At 45.8% G+C, this 21,637-nt stretch overlaps 2 protein-coding genes across 3 annotated transcripts in view; both read right to left on the reverse strand.

Annotated features, from left to right (window-relative positions):
- The window catches only part of LOC143753933 (uncharacterized), a 379,044-nt gene that overhangs the window by 137,325 nt on the left and 220,082 nt on the right, over positions 1 to 21,637 (reverse strand). The window lies entirely within an intron of this gene.
- The window catches only part of nlgn4xa (neuroligin 4 X-linked a), a 207,120-nt gene continuing 193,953 nt past the window's right edge, over positions 8,471 to 21,637 (reverse strand). For both annotated transcript variants that reach the window (XM_077246789.1, XM_077246790.1), the window contains one exon: positions 8,471 to 10,727. In XM_077246789.1, the coding sequence (XP_077102904.1) occupies positions 9,839 to 10,727 (889 nt within the window). In that variant the 3' untranslated portion in view covers positions 8,471 to 9,838. The remainder of the gene's footprint in view (positions 10,728 to 21,637) is intronic.

Below are 21,637 nucleotides of genomic sequence, written 5' to 3' on the forward strand. Positions count from 1 at the left end.
ATGTGTCATGGAACATTGCACTCCCCAAATCGCGAAAGGTCGGATTTGCTCCATCTTTTGATGATAAGTCTTCTTTTGAAAACCTTGAATCCATGTAAGACACAATGTCATTAGACATAATCCATGTCATTGGAATAAATGAATCCATGTCATTAGACACAACTTGCACACATGGGCAGGCCAATGTTTTTTTGCAGTGATGACGGTGATGAGCTCAGACCTGCGGTAGGCTGACCACGGTATTGCGGTAATGCAGTAACCGTCCCATTTACATTTAAAATATTTATACTTGAAGATACTCTAACTCTTATTATACTCTTATAGCTAGTATTATTTTAATTTCAGAATGAGAGGACGCTGCAGAAACTGCACAAAAGGATATTCAAATACGCTCTACAGGAAGTGCAATCTCCATCTCCTGCTATTTAGAGGAAAAAGAACTGCTTTTGGGACTACCATTGCAAGTGAACACTGGACACTGTTTCTTTGACAGTTTTCAATCTGTTTTGTATTTAATATTTATATTTTATGTTTATTTTTAATAAATTCCAATTCATAAAAATATGACTGTTGGGTGATTATTATTATTATTCATAATATTTATTGTTATGGTATTATGTAAGCAATCCACACTTCAAATGAGCCCTTAGTTGTTCTGTATATTTGTTCTGACAGTGTGAGTGCAAATGCTGAATTTCTGCTCCCAAATAGGCCCAACGTTGCAATATTACAACATTTCCTTAAAAACTTACTAAAACATATATATTTTTAAGAAAATGGCCTCCTTCATAGGCCTCCTACAACAACATCTGACAGGTGAAAAAAAAAGTTTTTTTTCTTTCTATATTTGGGTCTTACAGGGTTAAGATAGCTTAAAGGGGCATTCGGCAACTCTAGCTATTTCTTCGCTGATTTTCACTTTTGTTGGCGCATGTTTTCTCTACGAGCTCCCCCTACAGCTGTGAGGCGTATATTTCACAACAATGTTGTAAAAAACTCACTTGCGGCACCCTCCTCCCCCTTTCTACCACTGCTCATGTGCAATTGTTATTATCCTTGCCGGCCAACTTTATCGTGTGGAGCTATGTCTACCGAGGTGGGTAATACATCATACACATTGAGAGCGGCGTGTGTGTTTATGTCGAATAGCCGTAAAGCAGTTTGTGTTTCTCGCTCGTTCTCGCTTCTCACGAGACTTTCTATTTCCAACTTACCGGGACGTCAGTCCCCATGTTGCAAGGTTGGTTTTCCGCCTGGGAACGCTGGGGGAAGCGGGGAAAGTCACCATTCTCACCAGAACAGGTTATTAAACCATCCAAATGATTTCTAAACGTTTTTTATTAAGTTGAAATAGTTGCCGAATGCCCCTTTAAGGTAGGTACACGTATTGAATGCAGTTAAATACCAAATAACACCAATATCATACACTTGATTGTGTGAGGTCAGGCTAAATTAAGCGCGATCTGCTTTGATGTCACAATCGTGGTGCATTGTGGTCTACGGATCTGTCTGAAGCAGGGACGTGCACAGGGGGGTTGCTCAGGTTGCCCGGGCAACTGCCCTTATGCCCTTCTTGACTCACGTTGCCCTTCCGAGGGGGGAAAAAAATAAATTAATCGTACAATGGATGCAGAATTTCACGTAGGCATAGATTAAAAAAAAAATCGCAAAGCCTCATTCACTTCCATTCAGGCACTGAAAGTGAAAGTCAGTAGGGGAAGGGCAAACTGTTTACGTGGCTGCAGCGCTGCACGCGATCGGTGTAGCAGTCGTTTCTGTTCCCTACCGGAATTCCTGTTCCCTTTACACAATCATACTACAAATCATGCGTAGTTGCCCAGTTACCATACGTACCATCAGAACTGAATACGAGCAAGAAGCACAACTGAATGTACGGGAAGCCAAAAGGTTAAAAAAGGATTGTATTTTATCCAGAAATCTATGCGTTTTTTTTATTTTTATTTTTTTATTAGAAGCGAGTTTTTCCCCATCTGTCAATTCAATCCAGATTATTTATTTTCAAATTAAAATATATATATATATAATAATTAAAAAACAATAAACAATAATATGAGGAACTCTTTTTCTCATGTGTATTTTGGTGACAATTAACAATATTGTTAATACATTTTGTATACTGTTTACAAAGTTGTATATCATAAACCTGTCATCTCTGACATTTTGCAATCTTTATAAATAATAATAAGACCATAATATGAGGCATTGAATTTGGACATAAACACGGTCAGATAAGGCAATTTGTATGGGCAAAATTCAACTGAATATATTCAGACATAATACAAAAACTATGAAACAAGTGCAGGATTAATTCAATTCACAGAAATATTACTGGAGTGTGACCTTTTTCGCTTTCCGTTCATGATTGAGTGCTGTATTTCAGTTTTTTACTTTGTGTATATATATTTGAATAAAGACCCTTTTATTCTCAGTCCCTCATATAGCCCGTGAGTTTTTTTTTTTTTTTTTTGGTAGGGGGGGTGCCCTTTTTTCAGTTCAGAGCAACTGCCCCTCAAAATTCCTGTGCACGTCCCTGGTCTGAAGTGTACATGTTTAATAGTCTCGCTGTCAAAATTGAGGGGTCGAGGATATGTCCAAATAAACTTCCCTCATCCACTTGACTATGTTAAATGCACTTCAAAATGGCGGTAGGGATTCCCCCGAGGGGAAGGGCTTAGGGAAGTTTGCGAGTGTATGTCTAAAAGTGGAGTTATACGCAGCCTAGTAATCCTGAAGAACTTGATTAGTTCGTTAAGGTGTGTTTGATTAGCGCTGGAGCTAAACTCTGCGAGAAAGTGGTTCTTGGGGGCCAGAGTTGCCCCTGCTCTAAAAGCACCTGTGATGGTTATTCGATATTGACAGGTGATACAACTTAAACATTACTGATGTAGCACTATTCCGTTTTCCTTTACTATGCTACACACTTAAAACTCCAATATCATATTTAGCTTTCAGCCACAATACATACATTCAGAAATGCTAAAGGAAAATTGAAGGCTCTACCAATTCATGCCGTTCTAAATCCCTCCTTATATTAAATCTGAGTTGGCTGTTGAACAAAAGGAAGTGCAAATTGGACAATGAGGATTGCTCTGGCACATGAACAGATGAACTGGCAGAAGTAAAAAAAATATTTGTGGACTATGTGCAGCACAGCTGATCAGTCGTTTAAAAAAAACATGTGTGCATCTAGCAATGTTATTCAAAATCTAAGACAACTTCTAAATGAAAAAATATATATAACTTGACTGAAGCTGAAGGACAGTGGACAAGAACAGCAGAGCTGTTTGCATATTCATAGAATGTTAATGAGAAATATTGTTCACATCACCTGTCAAGACAGAGAGGGGGAATGGAGATTGAATAACAGGCATTCACGTTTGTTTATTTGTTCTCAGCTGTCATAGTATGATATAGGAGCACATGACTAAAGAATATGATTTTGTTTTGTGTAGGTTGTTTTGGTAAGACAAGGTTACGCAGGACCTATGTCTCATTGAGACCTATGTCTCAAAGCCTTTACTTCTTAAATGAGAATATGATAGGAGGGAAGTGAGTTTTCTCCACCCTACTGCTGTCTAATTGATTCGGATTTCCTTGACATTTTATTGTGAACTTTTCAAAGAACAGAGGCCATTAGTTTATCTTGTAACAACAACAAAAAGGAATATTTTCAAATATTGATTATCTAAAATTAACAAGATGTGCGCTGGGATTTAAAAAAAAATAGCCTTTAAAATTGGTAAATAATAAGTTAACCACAAGCTGTAATTTAAAACACAAAATAGAGTAGGTTATAATTTGAATGGGCTTATCAATTATAAGAAGGCAAGTGTATTTTTGCATTTAAAATGGAATACATTTTTTTCCTAATGCTAAAAGTGTGATTATTGTGAAAGGAAACGTCCTGGTTGCATATGCAACCCATCATTCCCTGAAGGAGGAAACGGAGGACGTCGACGTCGACTAAATAACGCCAGGTAGCTCGTCATCTTCGAGTATTATTGAACCAGCCAATGGAATTGGCGTGCGTGATTTACACAAACACTCCGCCCCTGCAGTGCGGGTATAAATACGGAAGTGGATGCACGCACTAGTTGCTTTTTCGCTGAGGAGCCGAGTGTAACTCGGAGTCAGCGGTGGTCCAGCGGTAGTGGCAAGGGGACTATGTCCTCCGTTCCCTGTGGGTTGAATATGCAACCAGGACATTCCCTTTCAGTTGAGAACATCAGACGTAGTCGACGTCAACTGAAATGGGATCAACCATTGAAAATGCCACTATAGCTGCCACCTTCCAGTGCCTAGAAAAAAAGCCTCCTGATCCCTACGCAATTTAAGACGGGGAAGGGCCCACATATCCAGTCCATAAGAGGGGAATGGCGCAGCAAGCCGACACTTCGAACCGGGCTCACGGTGAACTGGCTTCATGAGAAGGGAGCCCACGGGAAGCAGCGGTTCGACTATAGGTGTTGCCCAGCCCCCAACTCTAGAATATCTGTCAGCGAAGCACTCTGTGTCAACGCCTAGGCGGGAGCACACACTCACTTAAGAGGAGCTCACCACCTAAGTGGACATGTGCATCTCGTAATTTTCACCAAGATGAAGGCAGCCACCATTCAGTGGGCCAACCTTGCTTGGAAACAGCCTTCCCTCTCTGCTGATTTCCTTAACAGATAAGAGCTGGTCTGAGGTTCTAAGGGTCGCGTTCACTGCACGTAACCCGCAAAGAAGCGGACGGACAGAGAAGGCCAGGGCTGGGTCTGCCTCCTCTGGGGCAGCGCTTGCAGGCTCACCACCTGGTCCCATTAAGGGAGAGGTAGGAACCTTTGGCTCATATTCCGGCCGGGATTCCTACCCTCTAGTAGAGACCACGTGAGCAGGAGAACTGTTTAAAACATAATTTTTAACTCACTGCCTGCAGTGGCTCAAGGGCGGTCTCTGCAGTGCAGTAGCACCTGAGATAAGACCCAAGAGGATAAAGAGGGGCACAAGGCAGATTCCTTTGCTCCCTCAGGATCCTGACGATCAGACGTGCTTCCCATGCTTCTGCATCATGATGTGAGTCAAGAAAAAAGAGGCAAAATCATTTTGAGGGTGGAGGAAAACAGCCTACTCCAACACATCTTGCAGGAAAGAGAGCACTGAATCACCGAACGCTCTCAGGATCTCCTCACGGAGAGAAGACACACTCAACAAATAGGTTCCACTTCTATTTGGCGTAAGAAACTTCCTCTTTTTATGGGGGTGCTCGCGAAAGTGATGTTAACTACCACATATCCCTGCGAGAGCCACCCAAACCTCCGCGTCCAGCTTTTAGGACCGGCCTGGAATCTCTCCAGGGGTCTGAATGCCATTATGCCCCATCCCTGAAATGTATTCAGGGGAAGTTAGGAGGGCTGTCGAGGGGAACTAGGTCTGGGTGGGCCAATAAGGGGCAACTATCAAGACCTGCTCCACTCCTGACCTAGCACAGTAGGTGGAAGCGACATGCGTGCACAAGACAGGAGCACTGCTCAACACTACATGTGAAGATCACTGAGCTTCAGGAGCACCTGTGCTCAACACAACTGAGTGTGATAAATTTCACTGAGCTTCAGGAGCATCTCTGCTCAACATGTGAGTGTGATGAAAATCACTGAACTTGAGCAGGCGCCAAGTGACAATGAATCGCATAGCCGCTTTCTTAGAAGACTCAATGGGGAACGCACTTCTGCGGAGGCCCGGGGCCAGCTGAGAGACAGTGTCTGTCTCTTCCATGAATTCCAATGCAGTCGGAGGTCGTCCAGGCCTCCATTAAAGCATGCCCTTCGTACATGACCCCTCAGAAGGTGTTAGTGGACCTTGTTCTAGGAGCGGTTTGGCCCAAAGCAACGAAAGGTCTGATCACGGACTGAGGGTTTGGCGACAGTCCGGGGTGATCTGTTGTCACACAGGGCGTGCAACTCTGCCACGGTCTCCTTGTGACTCGATCATGAAGCTAGTGCTGAAGCGGCCTTCATTTGGAGGAAGCCAAGCGGCTGCATCTGCCATATGCCCCAGGAGCCTCTGAAAGTTATTTCAGTGGGACCCTTTCTCACTTCTATATGAGACCAGCCAAACTCACTCTCTTCTTGAAGAGATGTGTTAGATCGAGTCCTTCTCCAAACTGAAAAAGAGATACTCAGCCCGTGGGTGAGATTACTCTCTCCCAGTTGACCTGAAGACCCAACTGGCTATGGAACACTCGAAGGGTATGACTTTGTACTGATATTTCACACCCTTCGAACGCACATGTCCCTCAGGTCGAATGCTGCAGACCAATCTTGCGGACGGAGCATTTGAAAATGCATCTCTGTGTAACAAATTAAACGGAGGCTTTCGAAAAAGGGCCAGTCTCAATTAACACAGGTCCAAGATGGTCGTGACCCACCTCTGTAGGGTACAATGAAGTACGGGCTTATAGAAGCCGGCCTTCATATCGGCTAGAGGGAGCAGCTGCATCGCGTCCTTCGCCAGAAGACTGCGACGTGCGCACACAAGACAGGAGCACTGCTCAACACATAGGTGTGACTAAAGTCACTATTTCTAGGAGCATCTGTGCTCAACACCTAGGTATGATGAATATCACTGAGCTTGGGCGGAAGCCGAGCGAAAAAGGAATCGCAAGCCGAGTCTGATGGTATAGTTTGGGGCCATCTGGACCGGTTGGGAAGCATTTTTGGCTTCTACAAACCGGGCCAGGGACCAGGGAACCACAGACGTACAGCAAGGTGGAGGACAGGGACCCGGCTAGGAAGGCCTAGAGGCGGCCCGAAGCAGGGTCTGAGTGTGGTACACGACACTTAACTGTCTTCACGAGACGACCCGGGATGCGTGAGAAGGCAGATGACCGGGTCCTCGAACCGTACACAGCTGCCGTGCTGGTGAACAAGAGGGGGCTGAGGGGTGCAAGGCTTTACACGGTCGCACACCGCCAGACTTGCCCTCTTCGGACCCAGGAACAGAAGAATTTGCTCTTTCTTTGAATTTAGAAAGGTGCCGTCCACAACCTGGTAAGCTCTCTATGCATGAAAGAAAGGCACTGGGGCGGCGAGCTGAGAAACAGCGTGGCGCGGCCCGCCCCGAGATACCAATCCTCCAACCGAGACTGAATGGGACACGGTGGAGGGTTCCACTTGAGCCCGGCAGCCTCGGCAGCCCGTTTCAGCATAGCTGATATTTCTGGATCTGGCTCGGGCAACGTTATACTCCCAGAGGGAGATAACACAGCCGAGTCGTCATCTCCAGAGGCCAGCTCACCCTCCGATGCTGCTATCGACATCTTATAATCTGGGGGAACCCCAATTGAAACTGCTCATCGGTCCATTACAGAGGGACCAGCACGTTCAACAGGAATTCCATCGGCTGCGGTGTGATGGAGGAATGAGGAGCCCACAGGGAATGGTGAGACATGCATCACTATCCTCCGATCACCCATCCCACATGACACCCGGGGGTGGGGCATGGTAATGGGGACTCGCACTTCGCGGACGAATGCGAGTCTCGAAGTCAACACCGCAACAGTCATATTCCCGCAATGTGAACATGAACCGTGCACAAAAGCTGCTTCAGCGTGCTGTAAGCCCAAACCGAGATGCAACAATTGTGACCATCAGAGAGGAAAAGGGAACGACCGCATCCAGTGAAGCACTCACTTTTTTCAGCCCTCTAACCAGCCGTCAACGGACACAAACGTTTAAAAATTTGTTGCTGTTAAAACAGCAGTTGAGAGCTCAAAGCTCGCGATCACCAGTGCACTCATGCTGTAGAAATCACCAGCACTGGGGGAGTCTTCTAAAGGAACACCGACACACTCGCTCTGCTCATGGTAAACAATAGCACTGTTCAGAGACATCAAACGATCGGCTCCGAAGCGAAAGGCAACTAGTGCGTGCATCCACTTCCGTATTTATACCTGCACTGCGGGGGCGGAGCTTGTGATGTAAATCACGCACGCCAATTCCATTGGCTCGTTCAATAGTACTCGAAGATGACTGGCTCCCTGGCGTGATTCCATTTCAGTCGATGTCGACTATGTCTGACGTTCTCGACTGAAAGGGAACAGCTTCACATTCTTATCGTCTTCCTGGGTGCAAGGTTTCATCAAAGTCAAATAAATCTGAAGACACGTTTTTAGAAAATACTTTGATATTTTATTAAAAATGCTGCAGAAAAATTTTATACAGGTGTCCAGCCAGAAATATCTATCACTTAAGGCAAAAACTGCAAACAATATAAAACAAACTATTATTTAGAATCCTACATTTGACCCTTGTTGTACTGACAGTTCAAGAACCAAGGTTAACATGTATAATGAACTGATATAATATACAAATGTAACTTTATGAACTAATTTATTAATTTATGTTTAAATTCTTTCCTGCTCTTTCAACATCTTTGTTATAGGATGCATAACTGAAAAATATCAGGGTTATTTTTTTTTTTTTGTTTGATTGTTTGTATTTATTTATAGTAATCATAATTATTTTTATGTACACTCATTCACTTGTGTTTTAACCCAAAATATCACAAGCCTCGCACAATACTTTACATATTGCTAGCATGTTACGAATATAAATGTCTAACATATACTTCTTTACAAACATATCCAATAATATAGATACCCAAATCCACTGCCTGTGTTATTTATTTATAGATATTTTTAATTATACAATGCTGGTCACATCTGAAGCTCAGGCAGTGATGATACAGAATAATAATAATAAAAAAGGAGATTTATGCAGTAAAACAAATGCATGTGGGATGTGGGTAGAAGTTGCTCGATTTACATCCAGTCCACACTCCTTCATCAAACCCCCAAATGATATATATATAAAAAAACATTACAACCAGTCTCTGAACAGCTTAAATAGGCAAATTCACCCAGCTCTGTAATGTAATTAGATGCAGTCTTTCATTTTTAACATCTGTATGGGGTCACGGTATGGGGTTACGGTATGGGGTTATCAAATGTAAAGTAGCAGTCAAACATGCAATATTTGTCAAACATCGGGACAAAGGAACACTCAAATGAATGAAATGGATATTTAGAGAATTTGGAATAAGAATGCTGTCCTCTATTATATTTCTTTTTCAGGTATAAAGGCTGTTTAGCAAAGACATGATTTCAAAAAGAAAAAGAAAAGATAATGACTGATTTATTTACACACACCTTAACGAAAGCATAAGCTCATTCATATTCATATTTTGAACTAAACAACAATAAAAGCTTTTATAATTATTTTAATATTTGTATTTGACTCACAAGTATTTACATGTCACTTTTATAAATTTTGTCATTATTACATTTCAGGCTGGGATTTTTGAGATCAGTCCACATGTCCGGTATGTGACAACACTCTCAGAAAATAATATTAATGTGTTCGTCTGCAATATAATTCTCGCATAATAACATTGCTCTCATTGTTGCTCTTGGTATATGACATATGTTATGGCACATACAAAGCTTTGTAAGATCCTTTTCTTCTGTCGTTTGTGTGTATATTGTCTATGCAAGCAAAAAAAAGTCCTTCTGAAAGAGTTCTTGTCTTTTGGTGTAAAGTCCCCTGCCTTTAACAAGCTTGGCTCCAAATAGTAACATTCTTTTTTTTTTCGCAAATAGATCATTTTTGACTTTGATATATTCTGCAAGAAGGCTTCATGGGAAAATAACATCTCATCCACCATGACAAGTCTCAAAGTGGAACAAAGTCAGCGCAGTTTGCCCTGACAGACAAAGGCCCTTAACCTTCAATGCCTTAGCAGACCATGTCCATTAGTTCTGAAAAGGATCTTTCAGAAGCTATACCCTGGTGGTGGAGTGCCCATGGGGCAGGTTGGTACTGTTCTGACTACTTCCAAAAGTGTTGAAATTGTGCAGGGGCTGCATTCCGGCCAGAGAGTTAGGAATCATTGTTATGGTACTTGGCGTCATGAGTGGGATGTCATCGGGCGAACGTCGAAGAGTAAGCGTATAATCGGCCGGGCAGGTGAGACGAAGAGTATCATGGGCCTGTAGTGAATCGCACTCATGATGGTGGTCATGTTCCATCTGCTGCTGTTTCATCTGAAGTGACATCAGCTCCTCGCTCTGCAAATGGCCTATGTCATTAGTGTTAGCCACCACATTAGCCGGAGCAGAGTTCCTCTGTGGGCTGGGGCCTCGTCGGTTGGATTCGTGACGACGCTTATCCTTCTTGTAGTAAAGTGCTGCAAAGGCCAGAATGTTGAGGAAGAGGAGAGATGCACCCACCGCGATGGTCACACTGAGCTCAGTAGAGTAATCTCGCTTTGTCTCGATAACCACCGCTGAGTCGTCACCCAGATCATTGCCTTTACGCTGGTCTGTAGTTTGTTTGGTGTTGGCTGGAGGAACACCAGGATGACGTGTGGTGGAAGGCCATGTTTTACCTAGTCTCTTAGTGTATGGGAATGGTGTAGTATCCTGAGGAGGTATCTTAGTCGTGGTCGAGACATATTGAAAAAGTTCATTGATGTTATGAAGATGAGGTACCAGCTCTAGCCAGAAAGCAACCTTAGTTGCACGATAGTGATCTCTCACCCTTGGCTTCAGCCCAATGTGTAAGTAGAGCTGGTCTTTGGGGTTGTATTTAGACCAGGCCACTTCCTCGAAACGGTTAGGCTTTGTGTGGATGAATTTGGTGTCCTGTGGAACTGGTTGATTTGGATCCCTAAAACGAGAATAAAAAAAAAAAAACATCAATATTTGCCTGCCAATTTAGAAGCAAAAAGCTTTTTTAATGCAGTGTTTGCTTTAACATTGCTGTGTTATAGAGTAATTGAAATCACCTTAATATATATAATTGATTGTTTCAAATCAGCTTCACAGTAATAAACAGGAACATAACCATCAAATGCAAACTTCATCATATATGAGACAAATCCCTCTGTAAAGATTCTCTACATAAGACAATAGTGTTGTTATTCAGCTCAAGTCAGTTCAATAACAATATCGATGTTGCAAAAAATTTAGTTCTAATCCATCAGTGTCAGTGCAGTCTAAGTGAATCATTGATATTACTTAATATTAAGTATCTTTTAAACCCCAACTAAGCAAGCCAAAAAGCGTTTTTTTTTTTCTGGGGGGACGACTGGGGGAGGGGGACTGGGGGGTTGTAGGTGTTGTGATGTGCACATATATTCCATATCAATAGCTTAACCAAGGCTCAAACATGGAAGGTGGAGGAGGAGGAGGAGGAGGGAGAGGGGTTGTATGTGTTTATGGGCACATCAATTCCATATTAATTGCCTAAACTTAGGTTACTGAACCTAAGAGATAACACAGATATTCCTACATATGATCATATCAAAATGTTTCATGACATCGACGTGTTCTAGGTTATGATGCCTCTCCATCATTCAGTTCATATGTTCATTCAGTTTAATAACAAACACAATTCTGCTCAGTACAATTTCATAACTGACACACTTGAATTAAAAAATACAGCATTGGTCTGGTCATAAAAGGTTTCTAAATATGGAGATGAGGTGGTAAAAAACGAGCCGGCGTTTCTTTCTGAGTACATTAGCACTGTCAATGATTGTTTCTGAAGCAATAGCTTCACTTATCCACAGATTTTTCTCAACATTTGTTTGTTTATAAATTTGGCCTCAGTAGTCATCTTTTGTCATCGGGCTTTTTACATAGCTTTGCAGAGCACAATTATTTTAACAACAATTTGGTATGACAGAAAGAAAAATAAGTTGACTTTTTAGGGGTTTTAAAGGTATTGAGAAACATGGTTTTGAATGCAAATTCACCTTTATACTGTATTTTGCTTCAATATGTATGTGGAGACAATAGAAATAATAAATACAAAATTAGCAAGAAACATGTAGCGCAAGCAGGGGATTTTAGAAACTCTACAACTAAACCCCCACCACCACCACGTCCACCACCACAAAAAAAAAAAGAAAAGTGGCCATTGCGGTGCATATTTGAATCCATTTATTTGCCCATTTATGCCTTCCCCAATGTGGTCATACCCTGGACATGGTACCCCTGAACACATGCCCAAATGCCCATATGGTTAATCCAAACAAGGCCGGCCGGAGGGCAAGGTGGAACGCACATCTGACAGAGCAGTGTGGTGTCCCATAGAGAATTAAAAAAAAACAGCGCATTCTGAACGGACTCAACTCGACGACTAGTTGTCTGTTAGTTAATTCAGTTTTAATTCTTAATTTAAAGGAGAACTCCGGGCAATTTTTAAGTTAATCTTGATCGTTAGACCTTTGTGAGTACTGACTATAGAAAAAAAAACGAACCGGTTTGGTGCTTGCTACGCGGAGCTGCGACCGCGAATGCCCAGAGCTCCCACCCAGCTAAAACAGCAGCTATGGGGGCATGGACATAAAGAGCGTTTTTGAGCCTCTTAACAGACACAAAATGCAATTAAAATGTCTGTCCAACATGAACAGGGACCCTACATGTGAACAAGATGCGTTTAGCAACTTAGCCATTGTTTCAACTCACCTAAATAGTCTTTTAGACGGCAAGCTGTAGTCTCGCGCTGCAGTCCCGTGCTGTAGCCGGGAACAGGTAAACAATGTCCAGGTGGGAGGACCGTTGATCATGTGCGACGAGTTAAGATCAGAGTTGCTTACAAGTGAAGAAGAAATGGTTTGTGTTTGTGCCTTTCCGAATTGTGGCAACAGAATGCGAAAATATAAGAGCTTAAATTTTCATCGTCTTCCTTTTCATGACCTCGAGATTCTGCAGTTGTGGCTAGTTGTACTTCAACTTGATGTGCAAACTCCCGTAGAAGTACTACGCGCTAAAGATTACCGCATTTGCAGCGAACACTTTGACAAGGATGACTACACAACACAGCGGGGCCGTTTGAAGAAAAATGCCATTCCATGTACAAAGATGGGTGCAACCACTGTGGAGGTAATGTAACATTTATTTATCCTTCCATTTGGGCACACATGGCATGAGGAGAGATGTGCATGAATGTTTTTGTAGTCTTATTTACAAAGCTTTAATTATTTCACTAGCTTCTTCGATTGAATTGTAATTGTATTGTAATTGTATTCGCTGCAAATGCAGTAATCTTTAGCGCGTAGTACTTCTACGGGAGTTTGCACATCAAGTTGGAAGTACAACTAGCCACAACTGCAGAATCTCGAGGTCATGAAAAGGAAGACGATGAAAATTAAAGCTCTTATATTTTCGCATTCTGTTGCCACAATTCGGAAAGGCACGAACACGAACCATTTCTTCTTCACTTGTAAGCAACTCTGATCTTAATTCGTCGCACATGATCAACGCTCCTCCCACCTGGACATTGTTTACCTTTTCCCGGCTACAGCACGGGACTGCAGCGCGAGACTACAGCTTGCCGTCTAAAAGACTATTTAGGTGAGTTGAAACAATGGCTAAGTTGCTAAACGCATCTTGTTCACATGTAGGGTCCCTGTTCATGTTGGACAGACATTTTAATTGCATTTTGTGTCTGTTAAGAGGTTCAAAAACGCTCTTCATGTCCATGCCCCCATAGCTGCCGTTTTAGCTGGGTGGGAGCTCTGGGCATTCGCGGTCGCAGCTCCGCGTAGCAAGCACCAATCCGGTTAGTTTTTTTTCCTATAGTCAGTGCTCACAAAGGTCTAACGATCAAGATTAACTTAAAAATTGCCCGGAGTTCTCCTTTAATGAATAATTATGTTCATATAACTTTTCTATTGAGTGCTATGAACTTTTTGAATATTTGAGTGAAATGAACTCATATGACTTAATATGATACACTGAACAAAATTATAAAGCAACACTTTTGTTTTTGCCCCCATTTTTCATGAGCTGAGCTCAAAGATCAAAGACTTCTCTATGTCTATTGTCTCTATGTACACAAAAGGCCGATTTCTCTCAAATATTATTCACAAATCTGTCAAAATCTGTGTTAGTGAGCACTTCTTCTTTGCCAAGATAATCCATCCACCTCACAGGGGTGGCATATCAAGATGCTTATTAGACAGCATGATTATTGCACAGGTTAGGCTGGCCACAATAAAAGGCCACTCTAAAATGTGCAGTTTTACTGTATTGGGGGGGGGGGGGGGGTCCGAAAAGTATAAGTCAGTATCTGGTGTGACCACTATTTGTCTCACACAGTGCAACACATCTCCTTCGCATAGAGTTGATCAGGTTGTAGATTGTGGCCTGTGGAATGTTTGTCCACTCCTCTACCATGGCTGTGCAAAGTTGCTGGATATTGGCAGGACCTGGAACACGCTGTTGTATACGCCAATCCAGAGCATCCAAAACATGCTTAAGAGGTGTGATGACCGGTGATGGCCATGCAAGAACTGGGATGTTTTCAGCTTCCAGGGATTGTGTACAGATCCTTGCAACATGCCTTGCAACAGGCCTTGCATTATCATGCTGCAACATGAGGTGATGGTCGTGGATGAATGGCACAACAATGGGCCTCAGGGTCTCGTCACAGTATCTCTGTGCATTCAAAATGCCATCAATAAAATGCACCTGTGTTCGTTGTCCATAACATATGCCTGCCCATACCATACCACCATAGGCCTGCCATCTGCCCTGTACAGTGAAAACCGAGATTCATCCGTGAAGAGAACTCCTCTCCAAAGTGCCAGACGCCATCAAATGTGAGCATTTGCCCACTTAAGTCTTAAGTCTTGAACTGCAGTCAGGTCGAGACCCCGATGAGGACAACGAGCATGCAGAAGAACTTCCCTGAGACGGTTTCTGACAGTTTGTGCAGAAATTCTTTGGTTATACAAACCGATTGTTGCAGAAACTGTCCGGGTAGCTGGTCTCAAACGATCTTGGAGGTGAAGATGTTGGATGTGGAGGTCCTGGGCTGTGAGGTTGTGAGGCCGATTGGATGTACTGCCAAATTCTCTGAAATGCCTTTGGAGATGGCTTATGGTAGGAAATGAACATTCAATTCACGGGCAACAGCTCTGGTCGACATTCCTGCAGTCAGCATGCCAATTACACGCTCCCTCAAAACTTGCCACATCTGTGGCATTGTGCTGTGTGATAAAACTGCACATTTTAGAGTAGCCTTTTATTGTGGCCAGCCTAAGGCACACCTGTGCAATAATCATGCTGTCTAATCAGAATCTTGATATGCCATTCCTGTGAGGTGGATGGATTATCTAGGCAAAGGAGAAGTGCTCACTAACACAGATATAGACAGATTTGTGAACAATATTTGAGAGAAATAGGCCTTTTGTGTACATAGAAAAAGTCTTAGATCTTTGAGCTCAGCTCATGAAAAATGGGGGCAAAAACAAAAGTGTTTCGTTTATAATTTTGTTCAGTGTAATGTATGATCATAGAGCTTTAAATCAAACACATCTCATGATGTGGCCATATGCTTTGTCATGATGTAGTGCACTGTCATTTCATTATATTTAAAGATATTGTAATAACTTGTAGTTATTCAATATAACGTGGGACTGACCGGAACTAAGCTATGCTATTTCACTTTTACTATGCTAATTACTAACACGAGATATAAACACTCGTGTCCCATACACCGCACGACCGGGAGTGTTTCAGCAGGTGAAGCATTGGTAAAATAAACCAGCAGGAGGCAGAACTGTTGTCTTTCTCCTCTTTTTATTTTAGACATAGAACGAACACACAGGCAAGGCCCTATCGCCAAGTCCCTCCTTTACACATCTCTCTCCATGACGGTGAGAGACACATTATTACACAACAAAGCAGTTAATGAACCAAGAACACCTAACCTAACTTGAACATAAACACACATAACTTTACTATCACAAAAACTCAACGATCTTGCTATAATAACACATAAATCAACTCCCAACAAACAATTACCCATAATGCACCCAGCTGCTAGTGCTGACTGCCGGGTCATTACAATAGCCCCCTCCCAAGGGGGTTAGTGTTCCCACAACCCTAATCTCCCACAACAAAATCCAACAAATGTCCCGGCCGGCGTCGAACACGCTTCCGCCTCCCTGGTGTTCTACCCCCAGCGCCAGGCTCAGCCCTGAGTCCGTTATTGTCTGTTGCGACGCTGGGAGTGGATTTCGGGGAGCCTCTCTGGCTTCCATCAGTCTTTTGCTCTGGGACCAGTGGGTGGTACGGTGCCAATCGGTCCTTATGAAGCACCACCCGTCTACCCTGTCCAGGCATTCGGACCCGGAAGACCACCTCCGAAATTATGTCCAAAATCTCCCCAGGTCCCTGCCAATGATGAGTCAGTTTGGGTGACAACCCCCGCTTCCTCTGGGGGCAGAACACCCACACTCTGTCCCCTGGCCCAATCGTAGGCCCGTGGGCCCGGGCGTCGTATGCCCGCTTCTGGCGGGCTCCAGCGTCCCCCAGAGCCTCCCTGGCCATTTGATGGACCGTGCTCAGACGTTCCTTCGATTTCCTGAAGTAATCCAATTCTGGCCCACCAGCAATCTCCGGCTCGGGGGGCCACCCGAACACCAAGTCCACCGGCGTGCGGAGCTCCCTCCCAAACATCAGCGCCGCCGGTGTGCACTGACTCGACTCTTGCACAGCTGTCCTATATGCCCACAGGACCAGAGGCAGATGCTGGTCCCAGTCTCTCTGGTGCTTGCTGGTCAAGATGGCAAGTTGGGTGGCCAGGGTGCGGTTGAACCGGTCAACTAATAAATCGCTTTGCGGGTGGAGGGGAGTGGTTCTTGTCTTCTTCACCCCCAATCGCTGGCACACCTCACTGAACAATCGGCTCTCAAAGTTACGCCCCTGGTCACTGTGAAGTTCATCCGGCACCCCAAACCGGGCAAACATCTCGTCCACTAGTCGCTGCGCTGTAGTGGAAGCACTCTGATCTGGCACCGCATATGCCTCCGGCCACTTTGAAAATAGTCCATAGCGACCAGGACAAAACGGTTGCCGGCATCTGTGGTGGGAAATGGACCCAAGATGTCCACCCCGATCCTCTCCATAGGCGCCCCGACTAGGTACTGCTGTAATGGCGCATGAGAACGTTGGCTGGGTCCCTCCTGTGCCGTGCAAGTATCACAGCAATGAACGTACAGCTCTGTATCCTGCCGACATCCCGGCCAGTAGAAACGTTGCTGCAGCCGCCGCACTGTCTTGGAGTTTCCAAAATGGCCGGCTCCAGCTGCCCCATGAACCCAACGGAGGACCTCCGGCCGCAGAGCATGGGGAACCAGGAGTCGCAGACGGTCAATCCCCCCACCCCCCGGCGCCTGCCATCGCCTATAGATCACGCCTTCGTGGAGCTCCAGACTGCCCCACTGAGAATGAAGCGTCTTGATCTCGGGCCCCTGGGAGGACACGGCTGGCCAGTCCGGACGTGTTTGAGCCTCCAACCAGCCCCTGACCTTCACCAGTACTTCATCATATGCCTGCTGTTGCCTCAGCTGCTCGGTGGTGAACGGCTCCCCATCTCCGCCGCAGTCACCTGGCCTTACTGCTGCCGATGATGGCCCCAGACCTCGTTCTTCCTGGCGACTGCAGTACCGACATTCGTCAACAAAGCATGGACGTCTGGAGAGGGCGTCAGCGTTAGCATGCTGCCGCCCTGGTCGGTGCTGAACCTCAAAGTCGTATTCCTGAAGGATCTCCAGCCACCTTGCCACCTGACCCTCTGGTTGGCGGAAATTCAGCATCCAAGTGAGGCTAGCGTGGTCTGTCCTCAGTGTGAACCTGGTGCCCAGGAGATAGGGCCTGAAGTGACGGACGGCCAGGACCACGGCTAGCAACTCCCGCCGGGTGACGCAGTAATTTCTTTCTGGGCGACTGAGGCCGCAATTATAGTGGGCCACTACTCGCTCTCCACTCTCCCCCCTCTGGGATAGTACGGCCCCGACCCCCACGTTACTGGCATCAGTGTCCACAAGGAACGGTTGGTTGGGATCAGGGTAGGCCAGAACAGGAGCGTCGATGAGAGCCGCTTTTAGCTGTCGAAAAGCCGCAGCGCAGTCCTCAGACCACCCAAAACGCCGGCCCTTGCTTGTCAGCTGATGTAAGGGGCTGGCAATGGTTGCAAAGTCTCTGACGAACCTCCTGTAATAGGAGGCCAGGCCCAGGAAGCTCCGCAGCTCAGTGAGGTTGGTTGGTGGGGGCCAGTCCCTCACCGCGGCCACCTTTGTTGGGTCCGTAGCCACCCCGCTCCCACTGACCACGTGTCCCAGGAACTGCGTCTGGCGGGTGAGCATGTTGCACTTGGCTGGGTTCAACCGCAACCCAGCGCTACGGATGGCCATCAGGACCTCCCGTAAGTTGTGGACAGCCTGGTCAAAGTCTCTGGCATGAACCAACAGATCGTCCAAGTAAACCACACAGCAGGTGCGGGGAATGTCTTTTAGGACCCTCTCCATCAGCCTCTCAAAGGTTGCTGGGGCATAACATAGTCCAAAGGGCATCACCTTAAACTGCCACAGTCCTTGCCCTATTGTAAATGCAGTTTTGGGCCGGGCCTCTGTCGCCAGCTCCACTTGCCAATACCCACTGCGCAAGTCCAAAGGGCTGAACCAACAGGATCCAGCTACATAATCCAATGCATCGTCAATGCACGGTAGTGGGTATGAGTCCTTGCGGGTGACCGCATTTAGTCGCCGAAAGTCCACGCAAGGGCGCCACGCCCCCGTTTTCTTCCGCACCATGACCATGGGTGCAGCCCAGGGACTGTCCAAGGGCTCAATAATGCCGTTAGCTGCCATTTCTCGGATCATTTCTTCAGCAGCCTGGCGCTTGGCGAGAGGCAGTCTATGGGGGCGAAAGCGAATGAGAGCAGCGGGGCCAGTGTCGATGTGATGCTGCACCAGAGCTGTTCTGGTACAGTCCTTTTCACAGGCTGCAAAAATGTCCACAAAGTCTCCCAATAGGTGTTGTAACTGCTCCTGCTGTGGCGTGCTCAGATGCTCACTGCTTCGCCGCCCCAACTCCTCAACAGCAACAACAGTTTCCGGTGATGGGGGGGGGGGCGGCTGGAGCGTCCGGTGGTAGTGGCTGAGATGCACTGGTCTGAGCTGCAATACTCCCCCGGGGCTCCCCCTGAGTCTCTGCAGCTCTCGTGTGGTGGTTGGGAGTCAGAGCTTTTCCATGATGGCTCCGGCCCAATCGGAGCGGCACTGTCTCGTTACTTAGGCATAGGGTGGCCCCCGGCACGGCGACACGTGCTCCCCAGTGGGCTAACAAGTCCAAGCCAACAATGCAGTCATCTCTGATATCGGCGAGCCAGAACTCATGACTCGTTTGGCTCCTCACCACCACAGACAACAGCTTCTTTCCAGGCATTACTGTCCTTTCACCCGTGACAGTGAGCAGTTCGGTATTGGTGGGGGTCCAGTCCTCCGGAAGAGGACCGGCCGTTCCTGCCAACAGTCCTTTTCGCAGCAAGCAAATGGTGGACCCCGTATCCACCAGGGCGCTGCAGGGCTGCCCGTCAACAATACAGTCCAGGTACAGTCCTCTGGCAAACCCGCAGTGCCCCACAATAGGGCAGTCGTTGTGGAGGGGTGCTGAATAACGGGGTGAGGGTCCCCTCACTGCCTCACTCCAAGGTCGTTTCCGGGGGTGACATTGCCCGGGGCCGGGGGCTCGGGGCAGGGCAGTCCCTGGCGAATGCCCGGGTTCTCCGCAGCGGTAGCAGCGGTCAAGCCTCATCCTCCGTCGCGGGGTCTGTGCTGGTTGAACCCGGCTGACCTCCTCCTCAGACCGGACCCCATCCACCTCCCATTCGGCGGCTCTCGTCGGATGATGCTGGAGTGGAGATTGACCTGTTGCCGGCCCAGCCTGTAGCAGCTCATCAGCTCTCTCAGCCTCTCTCAGCGCCTCACTTACATCTCGGGGTGACAATAGGCGGACATGTTGGCGGAGCCGCTCAGGTGTAAGACCCCGCAGGAAAGCGTGGAGGCTCAGCTCTTCCCTTGCTGCAGCCTGGAAGGTAGGGTAGCCCTTCCGGGCGTAATGTCATGGCCGGATGTCAGCGCCGAAAGCGCCCACACTCTCTCCTTCACGTCGACGTCGGTTAGTTAGCTCCTCCCTGCTCTGTTCTGCGGAGGTTCTCTGCCCGAAGCGGCGGTTGAGAGCAGCAGTGAGGGCCTGGAGATCACGGCGTTCTTCAGGAGACAGATCGATGAGGACCTGGAGCACGGGACCCTCCAAGGCGAGGGCCAAATGAATCGCTGTCTCCTCACAGCTCCATCCATCGTGGAGAGCAGCCAGGTCAACATGTGCCAGGTAGGGCTCCAGGGGCGTCAACCCGCTATATCGTGGCAGCTTAGCGGGCGATCGTGTGAGGGAGCCCGGTCGGCGATTCATTTGGAGTGTTGGTGAGACGACCGGAAGTTCGTTCTGCCTGCGACTAGGAGAGCGGTACACAGTCCGGTGAACACTGGCACCGTCAGGCTGACGCGGAGCCCTGCTCCTCCGCGTTGTCTCGCTCGTCAGACGCTCTAACATGATGCTGTTCTCGTGAATGGCACGCTCTAATTCACCTATACTTCGCTCCATAACGGCGTCTTCTAAACGGCTTTTAAAATCCCACTTCTGACACCACTGTAATAACTTGTAGTTATTCAATATAACGTGGGACTGACCGGAACTAAGCTATGGTATTTCACTTTTACTATGCTAATTACTAACACGAGATATAAACACTCGTGTCCCATACACCGCACGACCGGGAGTGTTTCAGCAGGTGAAGCATTGGTAAAATAAACCAGCAGGAGGCAGAACTGGGTCTTTCTCCTCTTTTTATTTTAAACATAGAACGAACACACAGGCAAGGCCCTATCGCCAAGTCCCTCCTTTACACATCTCTCTCCATGACGGTGAGAGACACATTATTACACAACAAAGCAGTAAATGAACCAAGAACACCTAACCTAACTTGAACATAAACACACATAACTTTACTATCACAAAAACTCAACGATCTTGCTATAATAACACATAAATCAACTCCCAACAAACAATTACCCATAATGCACCCAGCTGCTAGTGCTGACTGCCGGGTCATTACAATGTGTTGAAAAATATGATATGCATGAGAGAAACTGAAAAAGAGCCCTTTTCCAAATACTAAAAATGTATTAAAAATCAAAAACAACAAATAAGTAAAAAATATTAAATAAACAGTACTAAATATGTGAGTGAATGGATTGATAAATGCTTTCAAGGGTGCCTGAATGAACAAATTAGTTTATAATGCCACTTTTGTGTTCCATGGAATAAAGAACATATGTGTTTGGAACAACGTGAGGGTGAGTAAACAATGACCGATTTGTCACCTATTTTTGGGTGAAGTATTCCTTCAAACGGTGGCAATGATGCCATGTGATGCCCGGGACGTGAGCCCATAACATCAGGAACATATGTCTCAATGTGTTATGGAAGGCAGCTGATGTATGGTGAATCTTAAATATATTCATGGTTTGACTATTATTATGGCTTGTGATATTGTGAAAATACAATATTTTCCTTTTGACAAATAATATTCACAAAAGGGCACCATCTCACTGCAAACATTTACAGCAGAGAATCAACAATCTAATCTAGCAACAAGCAATCAATAGTATTTCATTTGTTTGCATTAACCTCTGGTTATTCCTGTATATGAATGTAAGC

Source organism: Siphateles boraxobius, unplaced genomic scaffold (assembly GCF_051911475.1).
Source record: "Siphateles boraxobius isolate OS27281-9 unplaced genomic scaffold, OSU_SipBor_1 29, whole genome shotgun sequence".
Classification (NCBI taxonomy): Eukaryota; Metazoa; Chordata; class Actinopteri; order Cypriniformes; family Leuciscidae; genus Siphateles; species Siphateles boraxobius.